This window comes from Entelurus aequoreus, linkage group LG04 (genome assembly GCF_033978785.1).
Source record: "Entelurus aequoreus isolate RoL-2023_Sb linkage group LG04, RoL_Eaeq_v1.1, whole genome shotgun sequence".
Classification (NCBI taxonomy): Eukaryota; Metazoa; Chordata; class Actinopteri; order Syngnathiformes; family Syngnathidae; genus Entelurus; species Entelurus aequoreus.
In genome coordinates, this window is record NC_084734.1 from 8,736,532 (window position 1) to 8,764,375 (window position 27,844).

Genomic DNA, 27,844 nt, shown 5'->3' on the forward strand with positions numbered 1-27,844 from the left:
GAGAGAGAAGGGGAGGCAAAAGCCACAAGCAAGTAAGAGGAAGTCAGTCATTGTTCACCGCCAGAGGACATGCAAGAAGATCCTTGCTTTGAAACGCAACAACTAAGGCCTCATTTTGATTTCCAGGTGAGACCTTGTCTGATGAAGACGACTGAATGGTCGACTGTTACACGCCATCTCCTCTTTCAGTGAAATGCTGAGTCCATCCAGGCCAGGACCAGGGATGTGCAGTGAGGAGGACAGGCGTGGATCTGAGCCGGGGTCAGAAGTCAGCTCCGGACTTGAGACGGATCGTTTTGGCTTCATCGTGTCCGACGGATCTGAAGTTCGGTGAGCAGTTCCTCCTTTCGCGCTCGCATGAAGGCAGGTTTCGTGTCTGTGGTCTGGGTTTCAGGCACTGAAAATCTCAGTCCACAAGCAACATGTATTGACTATAAAAGGCAACAGGCCTAAAAGGGAATTTATTATTATTATTATTTATACAATGCAACTGGAAGGTCAACCTATACGACCCTTAATGAGAAATGCCTCCTTTATTTTAGTCTGGAAACTTTCCTCACTGGTTACGCGCTCACCTGTTGCCATGGAGACTCATGCACTTTGCTGCCGTGTGGTTTTCCTGTTTCCTGGCATTTGTATACTAACAAGTATGCAGCACACTTATGAGGGCCGACCTCACGCGTAACTCTCTCCTCTTCGTAGCATTGAAGAGACATTTAGTTACAGTACATCGCAAAACTCTACGGCACCCATGTCCTACTCAAGGCCCGGGGGCCAGAGCTGGCCCGCCGCATCGTTTTATGCGGCCCGCGAAAGCCTAAAAATAATGTGCGCCAATAAAGTACTTCATCGCTCTCACTAAAGAAATTTGTATGATGCATGTCTTTTAACAATTTCACGCTTGGAGAATTATCAGACCGTGCAAATAACATTATGTTAACACAGGGGTGTCCAAATAATAAAAACAACAACAGTAAAAATGTAAAAAATAAAAAAACATGGGCAAAAATTTGTGATGTAATGAGAAAAAAACCTAACAATTTTATACTAATAACTCAGGGATGTCCAAATAAATAAAAAAATCAACAGTGAGAATGTTAAAAAAAAAAAAGAAAGAGCAAAAATGTGTGATGTAATGAGAAAACAACTGACAATCTTATACTAATAACTCAGGGGTGTCCACATTGAAAAAAAATCAACAGTAAGAATGTACAAAAATAACAATAAAAAAACATGAGCAAAAATGTGCGATGTAATGAGAAAAAAAACGTACAATTTTATACGAAGAACTCATGGGTATCCACATAAAATAAAATCAACAGAGAGAATGTTTTAAAAAAAAGAAAAGAAAAAGTGCAAAAAATGTGTGATGTAATGAGAAAAAAACCTGACAAATTTATACTAATAACTCAAGGGATGTCCAAATGAAAAAAAAAATCAACAGTGAGAATGTTAAAAAAAACATGAGCAGAAATGTGTGATGTAATGAGAAAACCACTGACAATTTTATACTAATAACTCAGGGGTGTCCACATTGAAAAAACAACAACAGTAAGAATGTAAAAAAAACACAAGCAAAAATGTGTGATGTAATGAGAAAAAAACGTACAATTTTATACTAATAACTCAGGGTTGTCCAAATTAAAAAAAAATCAACAGTAAGAATGTAAAAAAAAAACTAAAAAAAAACATGAGCAAAAATGTGTGATGTAATGAGAAAAAAACGGACAATTTTATACTAATAACTCAGGGGTGTCCAAATAAAAAAAAAATCAAAAGTGAGAATGTTTAAAAAAAAACATGAGCAGAAATGTGTGATGTAATGAGAAAAAACTGACAATTTTATACTGATAACTCAGGGGTGTCCACATTTAAAAAATAACAACAGTAATAATGTAAAAAAAAAAACATGAGCAAAAATTTGAGATATAATGAGAAAAAAACGGACATTTTTATACTAATAACTCAAGGGTGTCCAAATTTTTAAAAAAAATCAATTATAAGAATGTAAAAAAAAAAAAAAACATGAGCAAAAATGTGTGATGTAATGAGAAAAAAACGTACAATTTTATACTAATAACTCAGGGGTGTCCAAAAAAAAAAAAAAAAATCAATAGTAAGAATGTAAAAAAATAAAAAATACATGAGCAGAAATGTGTGATGTAATGAGAAAAAAAACGTACAATTTTATACTAATAACTCAGGGGTGTCCAAATTTAAAAAAAACAAAACGGTAAGAATGTTAAAAAAAAAAAAAAAAAAACATGAGCAGAAATGTGTGATGTAATGAGAAAAAAACTGACAATTTTATACTTATAACTCAGGGGTGTCCACATTTAAAAAAAAACAACAGTAAGAATGTAAAAAAAAAAAAAAACATGAGCAAAAATTTGAGATATAATGAGAAAAAAACGTACAATTTTATACTAATAACTCAGGGGTGTCCAAAAAAAAAAATCAATAGTAAGAATGTAAAAAAAATAATAATACATGAGCAGAAATGTGTGATGTAATGAGAAAAAAAACGTACAATTTTATACTAATAACTCAGGGGTGTCCAAATTTTAAAAAAACAAAACGGTAAGAATGTTAAAAAAACAAAAAAAAAACATGAGCAGAAATGTGTGATGTAATGAGAAAAAACTGACAATTTTATACTTATAACTCAGGGGTGTCCACATTTAAAAAAAAAACAACAGTAAGAATGTAAAAAAAAAAAAAACATCAGCAAAAATTTGAGATATAATGAGAAAAAAACGGACATTTTTATACTTATAACTCAGGGGTGTCCAAATAAAAAAAAATAAAATCAATAGTAAGAATGTAAAAAAAAAAAAAAACATGAGCAAAAATGTGTGATGTAATGAGAAAAAAACAAACAATTTTATACTAATAACTCAGGGGTGTCCAAATAAAAAAAAATAAAAAAAATAGTAAGAATGTAAAAAAAACAAAAAACATAAGCAGAAATGTGTGATGTAATGAGAAAAAAACGTACCATTTTATACTAATAACTCAGGAGTGTCCAAATAAAATTAAAAAAATCAATAAGAATGTAAAAAAAAAAAAAATACATGAGCAGAAATGTGTGATGTAATGAGAAAAAAACCCGTACAATTTTATACTAATAACTCAGGGGTGTCCAAATAATAAAAAAAATCAACAGTAAGAATGTAAGAAAAAAAAAAAAAAAAAACATGAGCAAAAATGTGTGATGTAATGAGAAAAAAAACCGTACAATTTTATACTTATAACTCAGGGGTGCCCAAAAAAAAATAATCAACAGTAAGAATGTAAGAAAAAAAAAAAAAAAAAACATGAGCAAAAATGTGTGATGTAATGAGAAAAAAACTGACAATTTTATACTAATAACTCAGGGGTGTCCAAATAAAAAAAACAACATCAGTGAGAATTAAAAAAAAAAAACATGAGCAAAAATGTGTGATGTAATGAGAAAAAAACGGACAATTTTATACTAATAACTCAGGGGTGTCCAAATAAAAAAAAAAATCAAAAGTGAGAATGTTTAAAAAAAAACATGAGCAGAAATGTGTGATGTAATGAGAAAAAACTGACAATTTTATACTGATAACTCAGGGGTGTCCACATTAAAAAAATAACAACAGTAATAATGTAAAAAAAAAAACATGAGCAAAAATTTGAGATATAATGAGAAAAAAACGGACATTTTTATACTAATAACTCAAGGGTGTCCAAATAAAAAAAAAAAAAACAATTATAAGAATGTAAAAAAAAAAAAAAACATGAGCAAAAATGTGTGATGTAATGAGAAAAAAACGTACAATTTTATACTAATAACTCAGGGGTGTCCAAAAAAAAAAAAATCAATAGTAAGAATGTAAAAAAATAAAAAATTCATGAGCAGAAATGTGTGATGTAATGAGAAAAAAACTGACAATTTTATACTTATAACTCAGGGGTGTCCACATTTTAAAAAAAACAACAGTAAGAATGTAAAAAAAAAAAAAAAACATGAGCAAAAATTTGAGATATAATGAGAAAAAAACGTACAATTTTATACTAATAACTCAGGGGTGTCCAAATTAAAAAAAAACAAAACGGTAAGAATGTTAAAAAAAAAAAAAAAAAAACATGAGCAGAAATGTGTGATGTAATGAGAAAAAAACTGACAATTTTATACTTATAACTCAGGGGTGTCCACATTTAAAAAAAAACAACAGTAAGAATGTAAAAAAAAAAAAAAAACATGAGCAAAAATTTGAGATATAATGAGAAAAAAACGTACAATTTTATACTAATAACTCAGGGGTGTCCAAAAAAAAAAATCAATAGTAAGAATGTAAAAAAAATAATAATACATGAGCAGAAATGTGTGATGTAATGAGAAAAAAAACGTACAATTTTATACTAATAACTCAGGGGTGTCCAAATTTTAAAAAAACAAAACGGTAAGAATGTTAAAAAAAAACAAAAAAAAACATGAGCAGAAATGTGTGATGTAATGAGAAAAAAACTGACAATTTTATACTTATAACTCAGGGGTGTCCACATTTAAAAAAAAACAACAGTAAGAATGTAAAAAAAAAAAAAAACATCAGCAAAAATTTGAGATATAATGAGAAAAAAACGGACATTTTTATACTAATAACTCAGGGGTGTCCAAATAAAAAAAAAAAAAAAATCAATAGTAAGAATGTAAAAAAAAAAAAAAACATGAGCAAAAATGTGTGATGTAATGAGAAAAAAATATACAATTTTATACTAATAACTCAGGGGTGTCCAAATAAAAAAAAATAAAAAAATAGTAAGAATGTAAAAAAAAAAAAAAAACATAAGCAGAAATGTGTGATGTAATGAGAAAAAAACGTACAATTTTATACTAATAACTCAGGAGTGTCCAAATAAAATAAAAAAAATCAATAGTAAGAATGTAAAAAAAAAAAAAATACATGAGCAGAAATGTGTGATGTAATGAGAAAAAAAACGTACAATTTTATACTAATAACTCAGTGGTGTCCAAATAAAAAAAAAATCAACAGTAAGAATGTAAGAAAAAAAAAAAAAAAACATGAGCAAAAATGTGTGATGTAATGAGAAAAAAAACCGTACAATTTTATACTTATAACTCAGGGGTGTCCAAAAAAAAAAAAAAATCAACAGTAAGAATGTAAGAAAAAAAAAAAAAAAAAACATGAGCAAAAATGTATGATGTAATGAGAAAAAAAACTGACAATTTTATACTAATAACTCAGGGGTGTCCAAATAAAAAAAACAACATCAGTGAGAATTAAAAAAAAAAAACATGAGCAAAAATGTGTGATGTAATGAGAAAAAAACGTACAATTTTATACTAATACCTCAGGGGTGTCCACATTTAAAAAAAAAAAACAGTAAAAATGTAAAAAAAAAAAACACGACAAAAATTTGAGATATAATGACAAAAAAAATTACATTTTTATTCTAATAACTCAGGGGTATCCTAATTTTAAAAAAATCAACAGTGAGAATGTTAAAAAAAAAAAAAAACATGAGCAAAAATGTGTTATGTAATGAGAAAAAACTGACATTTTTATACAAATAAATCTGGGGTGTCCAAATTTAAAAAATCAACAGTAAAAATTGTAAAAAAAATAAAAAAATAAAACATGGGCTAAAATTTGTGATGTAATGAGAATTTTTTTTGACAATTTTATACTAATACCTCAACGGTGTCCCAAAAAACAACAACAACAACAACAGTATGTAAATGTTTTATGTGTATTTTCTGGCCCAGTGAAATGGTAAATGGTCTGTATTTATTTAGGTAGCATGTACAAGTGGAACAATAGGGGTCCCAGAATGGAGCCTTGAGGAGCCCCACAGGTCAGAGACAAAGTTGCCAATTCCAGCAAATAATGTTCTGTGATCGAGATAGGACTTTAGTACTCCGCAATAGTCTTACTTGCTGGATCTGCTTATCACTCAGCTTCTAAAATTAGTAGCTCATCCTCCTTATATTCAGGCTCAGAAATATTTGTCCCAAAGTAGTCGTCGTTGTCTCTTGATAGGCAAAATTCCCCCCAAAAAGTGTGGTTTCCCTTTAGAATATGTAACTCTACAAATAGAATACATTCTGGATTTGCATTGTTTCTTTATTATTTTCATACGATTTGGTTTTTGTCAGACCTTTTGTAACCAATTATCAATAAAAAATAAATAAAACAAGGTACCTCGGCATATTTAAAATCAATCAATCGATGTTTATTTATATAGCCCTAAATCACAAGTGTCTCAAAGGGCTGCACAAGCCACAACAACATCCTTGGTTCAAAGCCCACATAAGGTCAAGGAAAAACTCACAACCCAGTGGGATGTCAATGTGAATGACTATGAGAAACCTTGGAGAGGACCGCAGTTGTGGGTGACCCCCCCCCCCCCTAAGTACAGTCCATAGTGGATCTAACATAAAATTGTGAAAGTCCAGTCCATAGTGGATCTAACATAATAGCGTGAGAGTCCAGTCCATAGTGGATCTAACATAATAGTGTGATAGTCCAGTCCATAGTGGATCTAACATAATATTGTGAAAGTCCAGTCCATAGTGGATCTAACATAATAGTGAGAGTCCAGTCCATAGTGGATCTAACATAAAATTGTGAGAGTCCAGTCCATAGTGGATCTAACATAATAGCGTGAGAGTCCAGTCCATAGTGGATCTAACATAAAATTGTGAGAGTCCAGTCCATAGTTGATCTAACATAATAGCGTGAGAGTCCAGTCCATAGTGGATTTAACATAATAGTGTGATAGTCCAGTCCATAGTGGATCTAACATAATATTGTGAAAGTCCAGTCCATAGTGGATCTAACATAATAGTGTGAAAGTCCAGTCCATAGTGTATCTAACATAATATTGTGAAAGTCCAGTCCATAGTGGATCTAACATAATAGTGAGAGTCCAGTCCATAGTGGATCTAACATAATAGTGTGAGAGTCCAGTCCATAGTGGATCTAACATAATAATGAGAGTCCAGTCCATAGTGGATCTAACATAATAGTGAGAGTCCAGTCCATAGTGGATCTAACATAATAGTGTGAGAGTCCAGTCCATAGTGGATCTAACATAATAGTGTGATAGTCCAGTCTATAGTGGATCTAACATAATAGTGTGAGAGTCCAGTCCATAGTGGATCTAACATAATAGTGAGAGTCCAGTCCATAGTGGATCTAACATAATAGTGAGAGTCCAGTCCATAGTGGATCTAACATAAAATTGTGAAAGTCCAGTCCATAGTGGATCTAACATAAAATTGTGAGAGTCCAGTCCATAGTGGATCTAACATAATAGTGATAGTCCAGTCCATAGTGGATCTAACATAATAGTGTGAGAGTCCAGGCCATAGTGGATCTAACATAATAATGAGAGTCCAGTCCATAGTGGATCTAACATAATAGTGAGAGTCCAGTCCATAGTGGATCTAACATAATAGTGTGAGAGTCCAGTCCATAGCGGATCTAACATAATAGTGAGAGTCCAGGCCATAGTGGATCTAACATAATAGTGAGAGTCCAGTCCATAGTGGATCTAACATAATAGTGAGAGTCCAGTCCATAGTGGATCTAACATAAAATTGTGAAAGTCCAGTCCATAGTGGATCTAACATAAAATTGTGAGAGTCCAGGCCATAGTGGATCTAACATAATAATGAGAGTCCAGTCCATAGTGGATCTAACATAATAGTGAGAGTCCAGTCCATAGTGGATCTAACATAATAGTGTGAGAGTCCAGTCCATAGTGGATCTAACATAATAGTGAGAGTCCAGGCCATAGTGGATCTAACATAATAGTGAGAGTCCAGTCCATAGTGGATCTAACATAATAGTGAGAGTCCAGTCCATAGTGGATCTAACATAATAGTGAGAGTCCAGTCCATAGTGGATCTAACATAAAATTGTGAGAGTCCAGTCCGTAGTGGATCTAACATAATAGTGTGAGAGTCCAGTCCATAGTGGATCTAACATAATAGTGTGAGAGTCCAGTCCATAGTGGATCTAACATAATAGTGTGAGAGTACAGTCCATAGTAGATCTAACATAATAGTGAGAGTCCAGTCCATAGTGGATCTAACATAAAATTGTGAAAGTCCAATAGTGTGAGAGTCCAGTCCATAGTGGATCTAACATAAAATTGTGAAAGTCCAGTCCATAGTGGATCTAACATAAAATTGTGAGAGTCCAGTCCATAGTGGATCTAACATAATAGTGAGAGTCCAGTCCAAATAAATGCAAAATGCACCAATAAAACCGTAAAGCTATTATTTGTAATAAAAGCAATGTGTCGCCACACTAAATACATTTACTAAAATTTTTATATAATTTAATCCAACCTAACATTTATAATCACATGATATAAACAGTTTAAATGCCTTTTTTTGAGTGTTTGTGTATAATGTGTCAGCAGGACTGCGGGCCCGCGGCCTCAACTGGTCAGGCAGAGGGAAGCCAAGTGGATCAACGTCATGGACCAATGGGAGAGCATCTTGTTCAAGAAGAATAACATGGTGTGTCCGTCCATCCATCCATCCATCCATCTCTATCCATCTACAAGCATCCATGTTGGTTACAGGTCAAAGTTCAGTGCCAGAAAGGTATCCCATCCTCACTTAGAGCAAAGTGCTGGCCTCTGCTCTGTGGCGCCACCAACAGGATGAACAACAACAAACACCTCTACCAGGTAAAAAACAAACCAACCCAAGAATCTCACTAAAATTCAAATGACAGATAAAAGGAGACCAAACATGTGGTGTCAGTGTCTGGACTCTAAGGCCGCGCTGCAGAAGTGGGTGGACGTCATCGAGAGAGATCTGGACCGACAGTTTCCTTTCCACGAGATGTTCCTCTCCAAGGAGGGACACGGGTATGCTGCATTGCATCATCGCTGGTATTCCTTGCTGCTGTTTCTCAGAATCCTATCACCGTGCTTGTGTTTAGGCAGCAGGGATTGTTCAGAGTGTTGAAAGCTTTCACTCAGTACAAGCCAGAGGATGGCTATTGTCAGGCTCAAGGACCCGTGGCTGCAGTCCTCTTGATGAACATGCCAGCTGAGGTACTTCAACTTTGGTCCTATGAACCCAAAATGAATCCCAAAAAAGAACATTGGTCCCTATATTGACAGAAAAAGTTGTAAAAGCCCCTGTAAAAATATTGTACAATATTCGTTTCCACTTTAATTAAATAGATTTTTTAAATGACTTATGCCTGAAACATGCAGTACATTTCAAATATTACCAATATTTTTGAATGCCAGTACTACATGACTCCACTGTCTTGTTTCTGACAAAATGTAAAAAATATTTTTTTAAAACAAACATATTTACATACGAGATGAGGCGAGTGTGAACGCTCCAATGCTGAAGTTGAAGTGAAATTCAGACAGAATGTAGTATGAATGTAGGAATAGTTTGAATGTTGAAGAGTTGGAATTTCCAGGAAAACCGGAATTTGGTTTGGAACTTGGGAAAGTGTTAGTTTGAATGTCCAGGGTGAGTGGAATGTGTTGATGTTGGAATGGTTTGAATAGGTTGAAAAATGTGGGAATTGTGCAACTTGGAAAACATGTCCCATTCATTTCAATGGGAACTTCCTGGAAATTTGGAAAAGCTGGATTTAAAAAAAAAAAAAAAGATTGAATGAGCTGAATTGGTTGGTGTTGGAATTGTTCAAATCGGTCAAGAAATGTTACAGTAGTAACCGTTTTTTAAATGAGAAATAGTATGGAATTCCTGGAATTTCAGGAAAACCAGGATTTTTTTTAGTTCCTAAACCAACTATTTTTTTTAGTCATAACTAAGAAAATGTTTTTGACAGTGGAACGGTTGAATGGGATGAAAAAAGGAAAAGGAGTTGTCAAACAGTTGGAAATAGGGTTGAAGAAAACCAGAAATTCCTGGAAATTTGTTGAACGTGGAAAAATGGTAGTTTGAATGTCCAGGGTGAGTGGAATGTGTTGATGTTGGAATGGTTTGAATAGGTTGAAAAATGTGCGAATAGTACAACTTGGGAAACATGTCCCATTCATTTCAATGGGAACTTCCTGGAAATTTGAAAAAGCTGGATTTGAAAAAAAAAAAATTGAATGAACTGAATTGGTTGGTGTTGGAATTGTTCAAATCGGTCAAGAAATGTTGAAGTAGTAACAGTTTTCTAATTGAGAAATAGTATTATGGAATTCCTGGAAAACCAGGAATTTTTCTGGTTCCTAAACCAACTAGTTTTTTTTGTCCGGACTAAGAAAAATGTTTTGACAGTGGAACGGTTGAAATGGGATGGAAAAGGAGTCCAGCATTCCTGGAAATTTGTTGAACGTGGAAAAATGGTAGTTTGAATGTCCAAGATGAGTGGAATGTGTTGATGTTGGAATGATTTGAATAGGTTGAAAAATGTGGGAATTGTGCAACTTGGAAAAAATGTCCCATTCATTTCAATGGGAACTTCCTGGAAATTTGGAAAAGCTGGATTTAAAAAAAAAAAGATTGAATGTCCTGAATGAGCTGAATTGGTTGGTGTTGGAATTGTTCAAATCGGTCAAGAAATGTTGAAGTAGTAACAGTTTTCTAATTGAGAAATAGTATTATGGAATTCCTGGAATTTCGGGAAAACCAGGAATTTTTCTGGTTCCTAAACCAACTAGTTTTTTTGTCCGGACTAAGAAAAATGTTTTGACAGTGGAACGGTTGAAATGGGATTAAAAAAGGAAAAGGAGTTGTCAAATGAAAAAGGTTGGAAATAGGGTAAAAAAAAACATAACAACAGGAATTCCTGGAAATTTGTTGAACGTGGAAAAATGGTAGTTTGACTGTCCAGGGTGAGTGGAATGAGGTGACGGTGAAATGGTATGAATAAGTTGGAAAATGTGGGAATTGTGCAACTTGGAAAAAATGTCCCATTCATTTCAATGGGAACTTCCTGGAAATTTGGAAAAGCTGGATTTAAAAAAAAAAAGATTGAATGTCCTGAATGAGCTGAATTGGTTGGTGTAGGAATTGTTCAAATCGGTCAAGAACTGTTGAAGTAGAAACAGTTTTTTAATTGAGAAATAGTATTATGGAATTCCTGGAATTTCGGGAAAACCAGGAATGTTTCTAGTCCCTAAACCAACTAGTTTTTTTTGTCCCGACAAAGAAAAATATTTTGACAGTGGGAACGGTTGAAATGGGATGAAAAAAGGAAAAGGAGTCGTCAAACGAAAAAGGTTGGAAATAGGGTTAAAGAAAACCAGGAATTCCTGGAAATTTGTTGAATGTGGAAAAATGGTAGTTTGAATGTCCAGGATGAGTGGAATGTGTTGATGTTGGAATGGTTTGAATAGGTTGGAAAATGTGGGAATTGTGCAACTTGGAAAAATGTCCCATTCATTTCAATGGGAACTTCCTGGAAATTTGGAAAAGCTGGATTTAAAAAAAAAAAAATTGAATGAACTGAATTGGTTGGTGTTGGAATTGTTCAAATCGATCAAGAAATGTTGAAGTAGTAACAGTTTTTTGATTGAGATATAGTATTATGGAATTCCTGGAATTTCGGGAAAACCAGGAATGTTTCTAGTTCCTAAACCAACTAGTTTTTTTTGTCCCGACAAAGAAAAATGTTTTGACAGTGGAATGGTTGAAATGGGATGAAAAAAGGAAAAGGAGTCGTCAAACGAAAAAGGTTGGAAATTGGGTTAAAGAAAACCAGGAATTCCTGAAAATGTGGAAAAATGGTAGTTTGAATGTCCAAGATGAGTGGAATGTGTTGATGTTGGAATGGTTTGAATAGGTTGGAAAATGTGGGAATTGTGCAACTTGGAAAAATGTCCCATTCATTTCAATGGGAACTTCCTGGAAATTTGGAAAAGCTGGATTTAAAAAAAAATATATTGAATGAACTGAATTGGTTGGTGTTGGAATTGTTCAAATCGGTCAAGAAATGTTGAAGTAGTAACAGTTTTTTAATTGAGAAATAGTATTATGGAATTCCTGGAATTTCGGGAAAACCAGGAATTTTTCTGGTTCCTAAACCAAATAATTTTTTTTTTCCGGACTAAGAAAAATGTTTTGACAGTGGAACGGTTGAAATGGGATGAAAAAAGGAAAAGGAGTTGTCAAATGAAAAAGGTTGGAAATAGGGTAAAAAAAACCATAACAACAGGAATTCCTGGAAATTTGTTGAACATGGAAAAATGGTAGTTTGACTGTCCAGGGTGAGTGGAATGAGGTGACGGTGAAATGGTATGAATAAGTTGGAAAATGTGGGAATTGTGCAACTTGGAAAAAATGTCCCATTCATTTCAATGGGAACTTCCTGGAAATTTGGAAAAGCTGGATTTAAAAAAAAAAAGATTGAATGTCCTGAATGAGCTGAATTGGTTGGTGTAGGAATTGTTCAAATCGGTCAAGAACTGTTGAAGTAGAAACAGTTTTTTAATTGAGAAATAGTATTATGGAATTCCTGGAATTTCGGGAAAACCAGGAATTTTTCTGGTTCCTATACCAACTTGTTTTTTTGTCCGGACTAAGAAAAATGTTTTGACAGTGCAACGGTTGAAATGGGAATGGAAAAAGGAAAATGAGTCTAGCATTCCTGGAAATTTGTTGAATGTGGAAAAATGGTAGTTTGAATGTCCAGGGTGAGTGGAATGTGTTGATGTTGGAATGGTTTGAATAGGTTGGAAAATGTGGGAATAGTGCAACTTGGAAAAATGTCCCATTCATTTCAATGGGAACTTCCTGGAAATTTGGAAAAGCTGGATTTAAAAAAAAAAAATTGAATGAACTGAATTGGTTGGTGTTGGAATGGTTCAAATCGGTCAAGAAACAGTTTTTTGATTGAGATATAGTATTATGGAATTCCTGGAATTTAGGGAAAACCAGGAATTTTGCTAGTTCCTAAACCAACTAGTTTTTTTTGTCCGGACTAAGAAAAATGTTTTGACAGTGGAACGGTTGAAATGGGATGGAAAAAGGAAAAGGAGTCCAGGCATTCCTGGAAATTTGTTGAACATGGAAAAATGGTAGTTTGAATGTCCAGGGTGAGTGGAATGTGTTGACGTTGGAATGGTTTGAATAGGTTGAAGAATGTGGGAATTGTGGAAGTTTGAAAAATGTCCCATTCATTTTAAATAGGTAAAATGTCCTGGAAAACCTGGGAATTTTTGGAATTTGTCAAGGGAAAGCCTGCGATTCCCGAATAGGCTGAACAGTTTGAAGTTGGAAGGCTTTGAATCGGGTGAAAAATGTGGAAGGTAGAGCGCGCCAAAATCTGGAGAAGAAGAAGAAGTAGTAGAAGAAGAATAATAATAAATAGATGCATTCTGGTGTAGAAAAGCATGTGTGAATGTTTGGAGCATTCACACAATGAAGCATTCCAAACAGGACAATATACATTAAGGCACCCTTGCAGAAAACAGTAAATATGAGCAATGTGAGCACTTGGAAAGGGGGATAAACAGCACCATCTGGTGGACTAATGTAAAAAGTACAATTGCAAGCCAAGGGTGTCAAAAGAGCGAGCAGGGGGGTGAGTATTCAGCCCAACACATTTTATTAAAAAAAATGGATAATGTAAAGCGAAAAGTCTGGAATGTTCATTAATAATAACACAAAGCTTTGTCTTTAAAAATGCAGTATATAATGTTTTCTTTTTTTCCACCTCATTATTTTATTTTCAAATATAAAAGTCATCGTCCAGCGTCTGAGTTTTCAGGAGGCAGCCATTGGTGTAAAAAATGTGATTAAACATCTTAACGTAGAGAAGTTCTTCTCAAATTGTGGGGCGGACACCCCTGGGGGGACACATGTGACCCCGGGGAACATGCTTTATCAGTATCATGCAGTATCTTGCTTTAAAAGCCTGCTTGGAAAAGTTGTGCACAACATTGTAGCCATTGATCCTAACTTCCTCATTGTGATATATATATATATATATATATATATATATATATATATATATATATATATATATATATATATATATATATATACACACATATACATATATATATACATACACACATATACATATATATATACATACACAGACATATATATATATATATATATATATATATATATATATATATATAATATATATATATATATATATATATATATATATATATATATATATATATATATATATATATATTAGGGATGTCCGATAATGGCTTTTTGCCGATATCCGATATTCCCCAACTCTTTAATTACCGATACCGATATCAACCGATACCGATACTGATATATACAGTTGTGGAATTAACACATTATTATGCCTAATTTGGACAACCAGGTATGGTGAAGATAAGGTCCTTTTTTTTTTAAATTAATAAAATAAAATAAGATGAATAAATTAAAAACATTTTCTTGAATAAAAAAGAAAGTAAAACGATATAAAATCAGTTACATAGAAACTAGTAATTAATGAAAATTAGTAAAATGAACTGTTAAAGGTTAGTACTATTAGTGGACCAGCAGCACGCACAATCATGTGTGCTTACGGACTGTATCCCTTGCAGACTGTATTGATATATATTGATATATAATGTAGGAACCACAATATTAATAACAGAAGGAAACAACCCTTTTGTGTGAATGAGTGTAAATGGGGGAGGGAGGTTTTTTGGGTTGGTGCACTTGTGTTTTTTATGTTGATTTAATTTTTTAAAAAAACAAACAAAAAAACAAAAAAAACCGATACCGATAATTTCCGATATTTTAAAGCATTTATCGTATATATATATATATATATATATATATATATATATATATATATATATATATATATATATATATATATATATATATATATATATATATATATATATATATATATATATATATATCAACCGTGCCAGAAACCTGAGGGTTGCATGTTCGCTCCCCGCCTCTTACCATCCAAAAATCGCTGCCGTTGTGTCCTTGGGCAGGACACTTCACCCTTTGCCCCCGGTGCCGCTCACACCGGTGAAATGAATGATGAATGAATGGTAGGTGGTGGTCGGAGGGGCCGTAGGCGCAAACTGGCAGCCTTGCTTCCGTCAGTCTACCCCAGGGCAGCTGTGGCTACAAATGTAGCTTACCACCACCAGGTGTGAATGAATGATGGGTTCCCACTTCTCTGTGAGCGCTTTGAGTATCTAACAATAGAAAAGCGCGATATAAATCTAATCCATTATTATTATTATATATATATATATATATATATATATATATATATACTAGGGGTGTAACGGTACACAAACATTTCGGTTCGGTACGTACCTCGGTTTAGAGGTCACAGTTTGGTTCATTTTCGGTACAGTAAGAAAACAACAAAATATAAATTTTTGGGTTATTTATTTACCAAATTTGCAAAATCTTCCACCAAATTTTTTTTTCGTAGTGTAATATTTGATGTGAAGTCATGGGAACCTTGGATAGGTCAATAATTCATAATAACATTGATTTTGATTCAATATTATGTTTTGAGCAATGACAGTTTGAAAGAAAGAAAAAAAACAGCTTTGTTTTATTAGTCAACATTGCAACTTTTTCTAAATGACATTTAACCTTTAAGCTTTTTTATTTCACTTTTGTTATGTTTTTGTTTATTTTAATAGTATTTTTAGAATGTGCCGTGGGCCTTTAAAACATTAGCTGTGGGCCGCAAATGGCCTCCGGGGCACACTTTTGACACCCCTGCTATATATAATAAAACATTCAATGTGATAAATCTATGGATAAAAAGCAGAGCCAGGCGACGCATGCACGTTTATCATAACTCTCTCTCTCTCTCTGTGTCTCTGCCCCTCCCTCACCAATGCTGCTGTTTGTTTTGTTTTTAACCCCTTCTTAACCCTGAACGTACATTGAAAATACACGCAACCCTAACTCAAAATGCCGGACATTTGAGGCATTTAAGAAAGTCCGCCCTGACAGCGCCGCAAAAGAGGACATGTCCGGTGAAAAGAGGACGTATGGTCAGTCTATCGTAGCCCGTTAGCTGCTAGCATGCCGTGTGTTGTGCCTCGGTGTGCATTGTTTACACAACGTGCGTTACGCTACTTAATATGTTCGTGTGGAAACGCGTTCGGTACACCTCCGAACTGAACCGAAACGGTTCAATACAAATACACGTACCGTTACATCCCTAATATATATATATATATATATATATATATATATATATATATATATATATATATATATACATATATATATATATATATATATATATATATATATATATACATATACACACACACATATATATATATATATATATATATATATATATATATATATATATATATATATATATATATATATATATATATATATATATATATATATAAAACATGTTTACTTCATTTTTGTTTTGAAGGTTGAAGTGTTTTTGTTAATTTTGCTGATCAATTTGAATGTATTACTCATTGAGTTTATTTAATTTTTTAGTATTACGGGATTATAAGGCGCACTATTCAGGTCTATTTTCATATATAAGGCGCACTGGATTATAAGGCACATTAAAGGAGTCATATTATGATTTTTTTTCTAAATAGTCTAAAAACATCACCAATAGGAAGCATACCGTATTTCCCGGACCATAAAGCGCACTGGATTATTAAGCGCACTGCGGATGCATGGTCTATTTTTGATATTTTTTCATATATAAGGCGCACTGGATTATAGGGCACATTAAAGGAGTCACATTATTATTATTATTTTCTTAATGTAAAAGACTTCCTTGTGGTCTACATAACATGTAATGGTGGTTCTTTGCTCAAAATGTTGCATAGATGATGTTTTACACATCATCTTCAAGTCGCTTTCTGACAGTCGCTTTTGTGGGCGGTCTTATTTACGTGCCTCCACTTCGACGGCGTCTTCTCCTTGTTGTAGCGGTGTAGCGTGCGAGGACGGGAGTGGAAGAAGTGTCAAAAGATGGCGCTAACTGTTTTAATGACATTCAGACTTTACTTCAATCAATAACGGAGCAGCATCTCCTCATCCGTGGCTCACTAGTGCAACAACAACGCCCGGAAATGTGTCCCGTGAAAAACCGTCCGACCGGAACTCTCTAATAACCAAAGTTCATTGGGTGAATAATGTAAACTCACTACACCGGTAGGTTTTAGCGCTTTCATGGCGAGGTTACTGACAGATATAAGTAAGAACTTTGCACTACTTTATATTAGAAATGGCAACAGCGTAGGATGAATGTCACATAACAAGAAGATAGAGAAAAAGACGAAGCTTATCAACAACAGACTACAAAGGCGGATGCGCGGACATTTTCAGGACTTATGCAGATCCCAAATACACATCAGCAGGTACCAGAAAGTAAGAAAACTTGCTGTTGCATAATATTGCGAAACAAAACGCCACGCACTGTACTAATACTCGTATGTTGACGAGTACGTCTGACTACTGTAGCCATAACGCGCCGACAATCCTTCCTAGCTTTTTGAGCGCCGTGTGTAATGTTCTATATTCTTATGGGAACATTTCAAGTTTTGGTGTTGTTTACTGGCGTCATATTGCAGTCTACACGTATCTCTTATATGTGACTGCCATCTACTGGTCACACTTATCATTACACCATGTACCAAATAAAATTGCTTTGAGGTCAGTAGGCACAACCGGGATTATTCCGTACATTAGGCGCACCGGGTTATAAGGCGCACTGTCGATTTTTGAGAAAATGAAAGGATTTTAGGTGCGCCTTATAGTCTGAAAAATATGGTAAATGGTTCAAGCCGGTAAATAAATGGTCATATTTTAAATAAGGATTTTTTAAAAAAAAATTTTTCAGGCAAATTGATGCACTTTAAATATACTAATAAAGTTATTCTTTGTTGTAAGTTGATCTATATTTATTTCTTGTTTTCTTTAATATCAACAAGAATACCACGCAGGGTTTCCCACACATTCATTTATTTGTGGCGGCCCGCCATAAAAGAATTACGTCCGCCACAAATAAATTTAAAAAAAAAAAATTTAAATTTTTTTTTGTCCTGTCCAGCTTCTCAGACATATCATATAGTTGATGTAGATGCCCATATAGGCTGTTCAGATTTACTTTACAAAAGAGAAGTGTAGGATACTTCTCTTGTTGCCTTATTTGTATTTGACCACTACTGTTTTCTGTTTATTTGTTACTGACTGTGGCAGGAGACCTCTGCCTCTGTTTCACTTTATGTTGCTGGTAAATAATATGGTTGTAGTAGTAGGCTAAAGTTAAATTATTTAGTATGCACTAATTAAAGGGGCAGAGCTTTAAGAGACATTTTAGCTTTTATATTTTATAAGATATATTTTTTGTAAGAACCACAATTAATAAATATATTTCAGTGAATAACTTATTGTTCAAATCTGTATATAAATATGTACATAAAGTGTTGTAATTATATTGTAAAATGGATGGATGGATGGACGTTTAAAACAAAACGGTTATTATTAATTAGTAAGTATACATTTTTTGAGCCTTTTTAGAGAAAATCATATCATTGTAGTAAATTATGCAAATTACTTGATGATGTCATGGTGACCACGCCCATAGCCACGCCCCCACCGCCACAGGTATCATGGCAGTTTATGGGAAACACTGCAACGTTACGCAGAGGTGTACTTATAACAATGTTATAGGCGTATAACACTGTTATTAATGGCGGCAGAGTGTAAGGAGGGGTATGACATTTGTTCTTCTTTTGAGAGGGGCGTTAAACAAATTATTGAGAAGCACTGACATAACACAATTGCGTTAGTTTGTGTTAAGATAAATGTGTGACGATCTGTCACATTCACGTCTTGTTATGTTTCCTTAGTTGGTGTTTATTTCCTGTCGGTGCTCTTATTTTGGTTCCATTTCCTGTTTGTCTCCCTGACCGCTGTTCCCCCTCACCTGATGCTGATAGGTAGCCTGGCCACACCTGGTGTCAATCAGCTGGCTGCTATTTATGCCTGCCTCGCCCTCCAGTCAGGGCTCTGTGATTGGTTTCCTGTTATCCTGTCACCTCTTATCCTATTAAAGTCATGTATCTTAGGGTTCGCCACCAACAAATCATGACTTTAATAGAATAACCGGTAACAGGATACCAGGAAACCAATCACAGAGCCCTGACTGGAGGGCGAGGCAGGAACAAATAGCAGCCAGCTGATTGACACCAGGTGTGGCCAGGCTACCAATCAGCAGCAGGTGAGGGGAAATAGCACTCAGGGAGACAAGCAGGAAATGGAACCAAAATAAGAGCACTGACAGGAAATGAACACCAACTAAGGAAACATAACAAGATGCGAATGTGACAGATCGTCACAAAAGGTGGAATAAAAAAAAACATTTTTAATGCAAAATTCTTTGGTCACTCGGAACAAATGTGTGGTTTTTCTGTAGCTTTGCCATATTTGGTTATTAGAAGGAACAGCGATAACAATTCTAAAATGTTGAAGAATTATTATCTTTTGGCAAATAGTACTTGCAGTCGTGGTCAAAAGTGTACATACACCTGTAAAGGACATCATGTCATGGCTGTCTTGAGTTTCCAATCATTTCTACAATTCTTATTTTTTTGTGATAGAGTGATTGGAGCACATACTTGTTGGTCACAAAAAAGATTCATGAAGTTTGCTTCTTTTAGAAACAAGTCCATGTCAGAAAAGCAACACATTTAGCTGAACTGCAGCAATTTTGGGGTCCAAAATGCAAGCAGAAGCTTGTGGATGGCTACCAAAAGCGCCTTATTGCAGTGAAACTTGCCAAGGGACATGTAAGCAAATATTAACATTGCTGTATGTATACTTTTGACCCAGCACATTTGCTCACATTTTCAGTAGACCCATGATAAATTCATAAGCAAACTTCATGAATGTTTTTTTTGTGACCAACAAGTATGTGCTCCAATCACTACATCACAACAAAATAAGAGTTGTAGAAATGATTGGAAACTCAAGACAGCCATGACATGATGTTCTTTACAAGTGTATGTACACTTTTGACCACCACTGTATATCCGTCCACAACAGTAAAAATTGTACACATTTTCCAGTGACGTGCGGTGAGGTTCATGGCTGGTGAGGCACTGACTTCATCACAGTCAGATTTACAAACATATGAACCCTAAAGAGTATCTTATTCACCATGTGATTGGCAGCAGTTAATGGGTTATGTTTAACAGCTCATACCAGCATTCTTCCCTGCTTGGCACTCAGCATCAAGGGTTGGTATTGGGGGTTAAATCACCAAAAATTATTCCCGGGCGCAGCGCCGCTGCTGCCCACTGCTCCCCTCACCTCCCAGGGGGTGAACAAGGGGATGGGTCAAATGCAGAGGACAAATTTCACCACACCTAGTGTGTCTGTGACAATCATTGGTACTTTAACTTAACTTTAACTTCACACATACAAACTGTAGCACACAAAAAGCACATTTAATAAAAAAAAACAACATTATTATGGTTTTACCTTTACTTATAAATGAAGTCCATGGGCCGCTGTTGTGCTGGATTAATGCACTAAAGCCCACACTTAAACTTTCCACGTGCAAGATTGAATCTATTTAAAAAAGTTATTTAATAAGAAGCCAAAAAGTGCAAAAACAATAATGTTTGTGTTGGAGGAGTTGTGAATGAATGAAATATGAAATCCGTGCTGCAGTCTGCAGGTGTACCTAATGTTGTGGCCCTGCGGTCATTCACAACTCCTCCAACATAAACATTATTGTTTTTGCACTTTCTGGCTTCTTATTAAATAACTTTTTTAAATAGTGTAACCGAGGGTTTATAAATGTCGCCTATACTGCATGAAACTACAAAATAATAAACACAGAGGCTCCAGTTTACACGAGGACCACTTTATTTACCTTCTTTCAAAAACCTCCGCTCCACTCCAACGTGCCATCACTTCCGCTCTTAGCGCCTTCAAAATAAGAGCGCAAGGCATATACTGTATAACAGCGTGTAACAGGAATTAACATCACAAAGAGGAAAGCCCATAAAAATAGGTTACAATAGATTCAATCTTGCACGTGGAAAGTTTAAGTGTGGGCTTTAGTTGATATAACATGGACCCCCCCCCCCGTTTTCTACGGCGGGGGTGCACCGTCACAAGGAGGCGGGGTTACTGCGAGGCGAGCCTCAGCCAGTGTGTCTTGAAGACACTGTCTTCGCAGCAGTTTTATGATCGCTCAGCACAAGAAATACGTTACACACATACAGTTGTTGACAAAATACACTGTACATTATATACGTCAGCTAACTAAACTATGGAAATGTATAATATAATTCATATAGCAATACGGTCTCACTGCACAGCAGGCCAGCAGTTAGCCGAGTCCGCAATCCATGGTGAGGCACAAGTGCCTCAACCGTCTCTTCTCAGTATTTGAACGGCAAATGTGAAAATTTAGCGATTTTGTATAAAAATTATCTAAAACTGGTGAAGTTAAATGGAAAATAACTTTATAGTATAATCACTGGATACATATAACAATTAATTTTTTTTAACTTTTTTTTCTTTCCATGATGGCAGGTGAGGCCCCGCCTCCCCTGCCTCTAGTGACTGCACGTCACTGACATTTTCTTTGTCTTGTGACAGGAGGCCTTCTGGTGTCTGGTGCAAATTAGTGAGCGCTACCTCCCTGGATACTACAGCCCTCTCCTGGTGAGGATGCCCAGGTTTACCAGTGTTTTCTGCAGCGATGCCTCCATGAACGCTTTTGTCAACCATGTGTCACCAAGGAGGGAGTCCTGTTCGACGCCACTCTTCTGACCTGGCTTTTAAGAAGAACGTGTCCTCCCGCACACAAACACCTGCAGCAGCACGGCGTGGAGCCCCTCATGTTCGCCACCGACTGGCTGATGTGCTTGTTCACGCGCCACCTGCCCTTCAACGCCCTGCTGCGAGTGTGGGACCTGTTTTTCTGCAACGGTGAGCCCCTCTCGCACACCGCCGAGATCAATTAGGATGGCAATATTGTGAGTCCTCAGTGCTGAGCTCTGTAGAACTTGCACCTGGCTCGCTGACAACAAGCTATCCATACACTTGGGTAAAACGGAATCCATCCTGTTTGGGTCCCACATCAACCTTAAGAGAGTCAATGACTTCACCATAAAACTGGGTGACATTGTTCTCACCAGGAAAGATGAGGTCACCTACCTAGGTTCCATTCTAGAGGCTAACCTTTCCTGTGATAAAATGGCAACCAAGGTAATCAAAAAGGTTAACCAACGAACGAGATTTCTCTACAGAATCTCCTCTCTGGTCAACAAAAGCACCTTGAGGATTCTGGCGGGAACTCTCGTTCAACCCTTTTTCCATTACGCATGCACCTCCTGGTACCCTAGCACCTCCGAAACCCTCAAATCTAAACTCCAAACATCCCAGAACAAGCTAGTCAGATTACTTCTAGACCTCCACCCCAGATCCCACCTCACTCCTACCCACTTCTCCAAAGTGGGCTGACTCAAGGTGGAGGGCAGAGTTAAACAACTTGCACTGAGCCTAGTCTATAAAATCCACTACACCTCCCTGATACCGAAGTACATGTCAAACTACGTCCTTAACGTAAATGACCGCCATAACCACAACACCAGGGGGAGCTCCACTAACCACGTTAAACCCAGATTCCGAACTAACAAAGGTCTTAACTCATTCTTTCTATGCCACATCAATGTGGAATGCGCTCCCAACAGGTGTAAAAGAAAGGGCATCTCTATCCTCCTTCAAAACCGCAATAAAAGTTCACCTCCAGGCAGCTACAACCCTAAACTAACACCCTCCCCGGATTGCTAATAATCAAATGTAAACAATCAAATGCGGATACTTTTTCTTATGCCTTCTGATCTCTCTCTCTCTCTATGTCCACTACTTGCTGTCCATATCCTCCCCCTCCTCCCCCTCCACACCCCTGATTGCAAATAATGTAAATACTTCAATGTGATTATCTTGTGTGATGACTGTATTACGATGATAGTATATATCTGATAGTATATATCTGTATCATGAATCAATTTAAGTGGACCCCGACTTAAACAAGTTGAAAAACTTATTGGGGTGTTACCATTTAGTGGTCAATTGTACGGAATATGTACTTCACTGTGCAACCTACTAATAAAAGTCTCAATCAATCAATCAAGCAAAGTATTACGGCGGTCTCTAATCGTTATCCTTGTGGCCTGTAAGGGGCGGGGGTGCTGCTGCAGGTGGCGGTGGTGCTGGTGCGGAGGGTGCTGGGTCGGGCCGAGCAAAGGAGGGAGTGTCAGGGACAGATGGAGACCCTGCAGAGGCTGAGGGACGTCCGATGTGAGGTCCAAGAGGCGGAGGACGACTTCATAGCAGAGGTGAGGTCAACATGATTAGATCGGCTGCTAAGTGCTATATGACTATGCCAGTGTTTTTCAACCACTGTGAGATACAGTCTGGTGTGCCGTGGGAGATGATCTAATTTAACCTATTTGGGTTAAAAATATTTTTTGCAAACCAGTAATTATAGTCTGCAAATGATGTGTTGTTGTTGAGTGTCGTTGCTGTCTAGAACTCGGCAGAGTAACCGTGTAATACTCTTCCATATCAGTAGGTGGCAGCCGGTAGCTAATTGCTTTGTAGATGTCGGAAACAGCGGGAGGCAGTGTGCAGGTAAAAAGGTGTCTAATGCTTAAACCAAAAATAAACAAAAGGTGAGTGCTCCTAAGAAAAGGCATTGAAGCTTAGGGAAGGCTATGCGGAACGAAACTAAAACTGAACTGGCTACTAAGTAAACAAAAACAGAATGCTGGACGACAGCAAAGACTTACTGTGGAGCAAAGACGATGTACATCCGAACATGACATGACAATCAACAATGTCCCCACAAAGAAGGGTAAAAACAACTGAAATATTCTTGATTGCTAAAACAAAGTAGATGCGGGGAATATCACTCAAAGAAGACATGAAACTGCTACAGGAAAATACCAAAAAAGAGAAAAAGCCACCAAAATAGGAGCGCAAGACAAGAACTAAAACACTACACACAGGAAAACAGCAAAAAACTCCAAATAAGTCAGGGAGGGATTTGACAGGTGGTGACAGTACACCTACTTTGAGACAAGAGCTATAGTGGTGCATGCTTGGTTATGCTTTAAAGTCATATCCAACAATTGCGACAACGACTTTTTACTGTCAACTGAGTTTTGTTTTTTAAAAGATTTCTGCTGGTGGTGTGCCTCCGGATTTTTTCAATGCAAAAAATGTGCCTTGACTCAAAAAAAGGTTGAAAAACACTGGGCTATGCAGAACGAAACTAAAACTGAACTGGCTATTAATTAAAGAAAAACAGAATGCTGGACAACAGCAAAGACTTACTGTGGAGCAAAGACGATGTACATCCGAACATGACATGACGATCAACAATGTGTCCACAAAGAAGGATAAAATCAACTGAAATATTCTTGATTGCTAAAACAAAGTAGATGCGGGAAATATCGCTCAAAGGAAGACATGAAACTGCTACAGGAAAATACCAAAAAAAGAGAAAAAGCCCCCAAAATAGGAGCGCAAGACAAGAACTTAAACACTACACACATGCCTTTTCTTAGGGGCACTCACCTTTTGTTTATTTTTGGTTTCAGCATTAGATACCTTTTCACCTGCATGCTGCCTCCCGCTGTCATCTGTATATTGGGATCACGACAAACCATGTTCCGACATCTACAAAGCAATTATCTACCTGCTGCCACCTACTGATATTGAAGAGTATAACATTGTTACGGAGCTTGGTCCGCATTGCCGGCAGTAAGTCGGACACGTTTCCAGTGAGGGTTGGACTCCGCCAAGGCTGCCCTTTGTCACCCATTCTGTTCATAACTTTTATGGACAGAATTTCTAGGCGCAGTCAAGGCGTTGAGGGGATCCTGTTTGGTGGCTGCAGGATTAGGTTTCTGCTTTTTGCAGATGATGTGGTCCTGATGGCCTCATCTGGCCAGGATCTTCAGCTCTCACTGGATCGGTTCGCAGCCGAGTGTGAAGCGACTGGGATGAGAATCAGCACCTCCAAGTCCGAGTCAATGGTTCTCGCCCGGGAAAGGGTGGAGTGCTATCTCTGGGTTGGGGAGGAGACCCTGCCCCAAGTGGAGGAGTTCAAGTACCTCGGAGTCATGTTCACGTGTGAGGGGAGAATGAATCGTGAGATCGACAGGCGGATCGGTGCGGCGTCTTCAGTAATGCGGACGTTGTATCGATCCGTTGTGGTGAAGAAGGAGCTGAGCCGGAAGGCAAAGCTCTCAATTTCCTGGTCGATCTACATTCCCATCCTCACCTATGGTCATGAGCTTTGGGTTACGACCGAAAGGACAAGATCACGGGTACAAGTGGCCGAAATGAGTTTCCTCCGCCGGGTGGCGGGTCTCTCCCTTAGAGATAGGGTGAGAAGTTCTGCCATCCGGGAGGAACTCAAAGTAAAGCCGCTGCTCCTCCACATCGAGAGGAGCCAGATGAGGTGATTCGGGCATCTGCTCAGGATGCCACCCGAACGCCTCCCTAGGGAGGTGTTTAGGGCACGTCCGACCAGTCGGAGGCCACTGGGAAGACCCAGGACACGTTGGGAAGAGTATGTCTCCCGGCTGGCCTGGGAACACCTCGGGATTCCCCGGGAAGAGCTGGACGAAGTGGCTGGTGAGAGGAAAGTCTGGTCTTCCCTGCCTAGGCCTCTGCCCCCGCGACCCGACCTCGGATAAGCGGAAGAAGGTGGATGGATGGATAACATTATTACGCTGCCGAGCTCTAGACAGCACCGACACTCAACAACGGCACATTATTTGCGGAATATAAATACTTGTTTGCAAAAAACATTTTTACCCCAAATAGGTGAAACTAGATAATCTCCCACAGCACACCAGACTGTATCTCACGGCACACATATTTTCATGATTGTGAGAATTGTATTATACCCTTCTTGCTATTAAACAGTGATGACATCTATTTCAGGTGTGTGCTATACCGCTATCAGCCAGCGATCTGGGGAGGCACACAGAAAAGGAGCTGGCAAAGTGGAGAAAAGACAGACCCTCGTCCACCTTGGACCCCAGAGGTCGCTGCCAGGGTTACCGAATGGCCTGGGCTCAACTCAACAGAGAGAGAGAGCCGGAGAACTTGTTCGTGCCCCTCACTCGCTCGGCCTCCAGCCTGCTCCTGTCTACTTCGAGGTGGAAAAAAGGCGGGCACGCCGGGGGGAAGGTTGCCCGGCATCTGTCGATGCAAGCCAAGGATTGGAGGAGCTGCAACGAGTTGAACTTTGAGGAGGATACAGGTGGCAGTGACGCACATAGACCAGGATCTATGGCAGGAATTCAAGTCGTAAGAAGAGTGGAAAAGATGCAAGCTGCCAAAAACTGCGAGTCCCCAACAGTCAGAGAGGACAGGAGCTCATCAAAGGGAGGGGTGGATGAGGATCACAGAACTGAGTCATCAGCAGGGCTCCATAGAGAGACGTCAGGCCACGTACAGGCGCTGACCCAGACCCAGCAACAAATAGCAACTGATCATCCACTTTGCACCGACCGATGTGAGACCAACACCCTTGTTGAATGCATCCATCAGCAAGGAGGCACCAAAAGTGAACAAAAAGAAGCACATAAGGAAACAACGGCCATTGAAGTCTGCAAGGAGACTGTGAGTCCTGCTCAGGAGAGGACAAGCTCCGGTGAGCTTGCGACAAGCTTTTCGGGCGACGCCTGCATCCGCGAGTCGTCCAGCTTAACGCGCCGGCTCTCGAAAGATCTCTTCATCGACCCCGGTCACACCCTGACCGACTCCCCGACCCCGGCCGTTCCTCCCTCCGAAGCAGCTAAACGTAAGCAGCCCAAAAAGAGCAAGCAGAAGGTCGAGAGCGGACTACAAGTCCCAACTATCTTGATCCAGGACTTTAGTGACCAACTCGTGGAGGAAGGGAGGCGGCTGGAGAAGAAGAGGTGGTGGCGGCGGCATCAGCAGGACAGGAAGGATAAGGAGGAGCGGGAGAAGAAGAAGAAGGAGGGAGAGAGGAGGAAACCGCAAACCAGGGGGGAAAGTTTTCAGGTCCAAAGAGAAACAATGACAAGTTATTTAACCTCTGCTGAATCTTACTTTTAACACTTCTTGTCACGTTCGTCATTTCTTGACATGCTTAGGAGGTTCTGTTGGCTTTCTTCAAAGCTCCTCAAACACAAACCAGGAGTGCTCTCAAAGATCACACTGTAGACCAGACCTGGGCAATTTAAGGCCCGGGGGCCACAGCTTTTCAATCTGGCCCGCCGGACATTCCCAAATAATTTGTTTAGATCTTTAAAGATGGAACTAGGGCTGCAACTAACGATGAATTTGATACTCGATTAATCTGTCGATTATTACTTTGATTAATCGATTAATAATCGGATAAAAGAGACAAACTACATTTCTATCCTTTCCAGCATTTTATTTAAAAAAAACAGCATACTGGCACCATACTTATTTTGATTATTGTTTCTCAGCTGTTTGTAAATGTTGCAGTTTATAAATAAAGATTTATTTTAAAAAAATAAAACAATTTTTTTTTAAAAGCCTCCGCGCATGCGTATAACATAGATCCAACGAATCGATGACTAAATTAATCGGCAACTATTTTTATAATCGATTTTAATCGATTAGTTGTTGCAGCCCTAGATGGAACGTGTAGCTGCCATTATGATGTGCAGTCATGTTTTCTAATGACCGTAAGTCTTGAACTATACTAAGTAGAGATGTCCGATAATGGCTTTTTTGCCGATATCCGATATTCCGATATTGTCCAACTCTTAATTACCGATTCCGATATGAACCGATACAGATGTATACGGTCGTGGGATTAACACATTATCATGCCTAATTTTGTTGTGATGCCCCGCTGGA

At 37.4% G+C, this 27,844-nt stretch overlaps 2 protein-coding genes across 2 annotated transcripts in view; one reads left to right on the forward strand and one right to left on the reverse strand.

The window, feature by feature from the left end:
• On the forward strand, positions 1–27,207 carry tbc1d10c (TBC1 domain family, member 10C). The gene is made up of 10 exons (XM_062044152.1): positions 1–126; positions 190–330; positions 8,422–8,521; positions 8,587–8,694; positions 8,771–8,877; positions 8,952–9,066; positions 21,563–21,628; positions 21,706–21,895; positions 23,150–23,307; positions 25,928–27,207. Exons 2-10 carry the CDS (start codon positions 194–196, stop codon positions 27,068–27,070), a joined length of 2,124 nt encoding a protein of 707 aa, XP_061900136.1. The 5' UTR covers positions 1–126; positions 190–193; the 3' UTR covers positions 27,071–27,207.
• The window catches only part of rad9a (RAD9 checkpoint clamp component A), a 43,933-nt gene continuing 24,292 nt past the window's right edge, over positions 8,204–27,844 (reverse strand). Inside the window, exon 13 of the mRNA XM_062044153.1 lies at positions 8,204–9,083. The gene's annotated coding sequence lies outside the window, so the exon portion shown is untranslated. The remainder of the gene's footprint in view (positions 9,084–27,844) is intronic.

Coding starts and splice junctions, on each gene's coding strand:
- tbc1d10c (XM_062044152.1), top strand. CDS start 194: ATGCTGAGTCCATCCAGGCCAGGACCAGGGATGTGCAGTGAGGAGGAC. Junction 331..8,421: donor TCCGACGGATCTGAAGTTCG/GTGAGCAGTTCC, acceptor ATGTGTCAGCAG/GACTGCGGGCCCGCGGCCTC. Junction 9,067..21,562: donor TGATGAACATGCCAGCTGAG/GTACTTCAACTT, acceptor GTCTTGTGACAG/GAGGCCTTCTGGTGTCTGGT.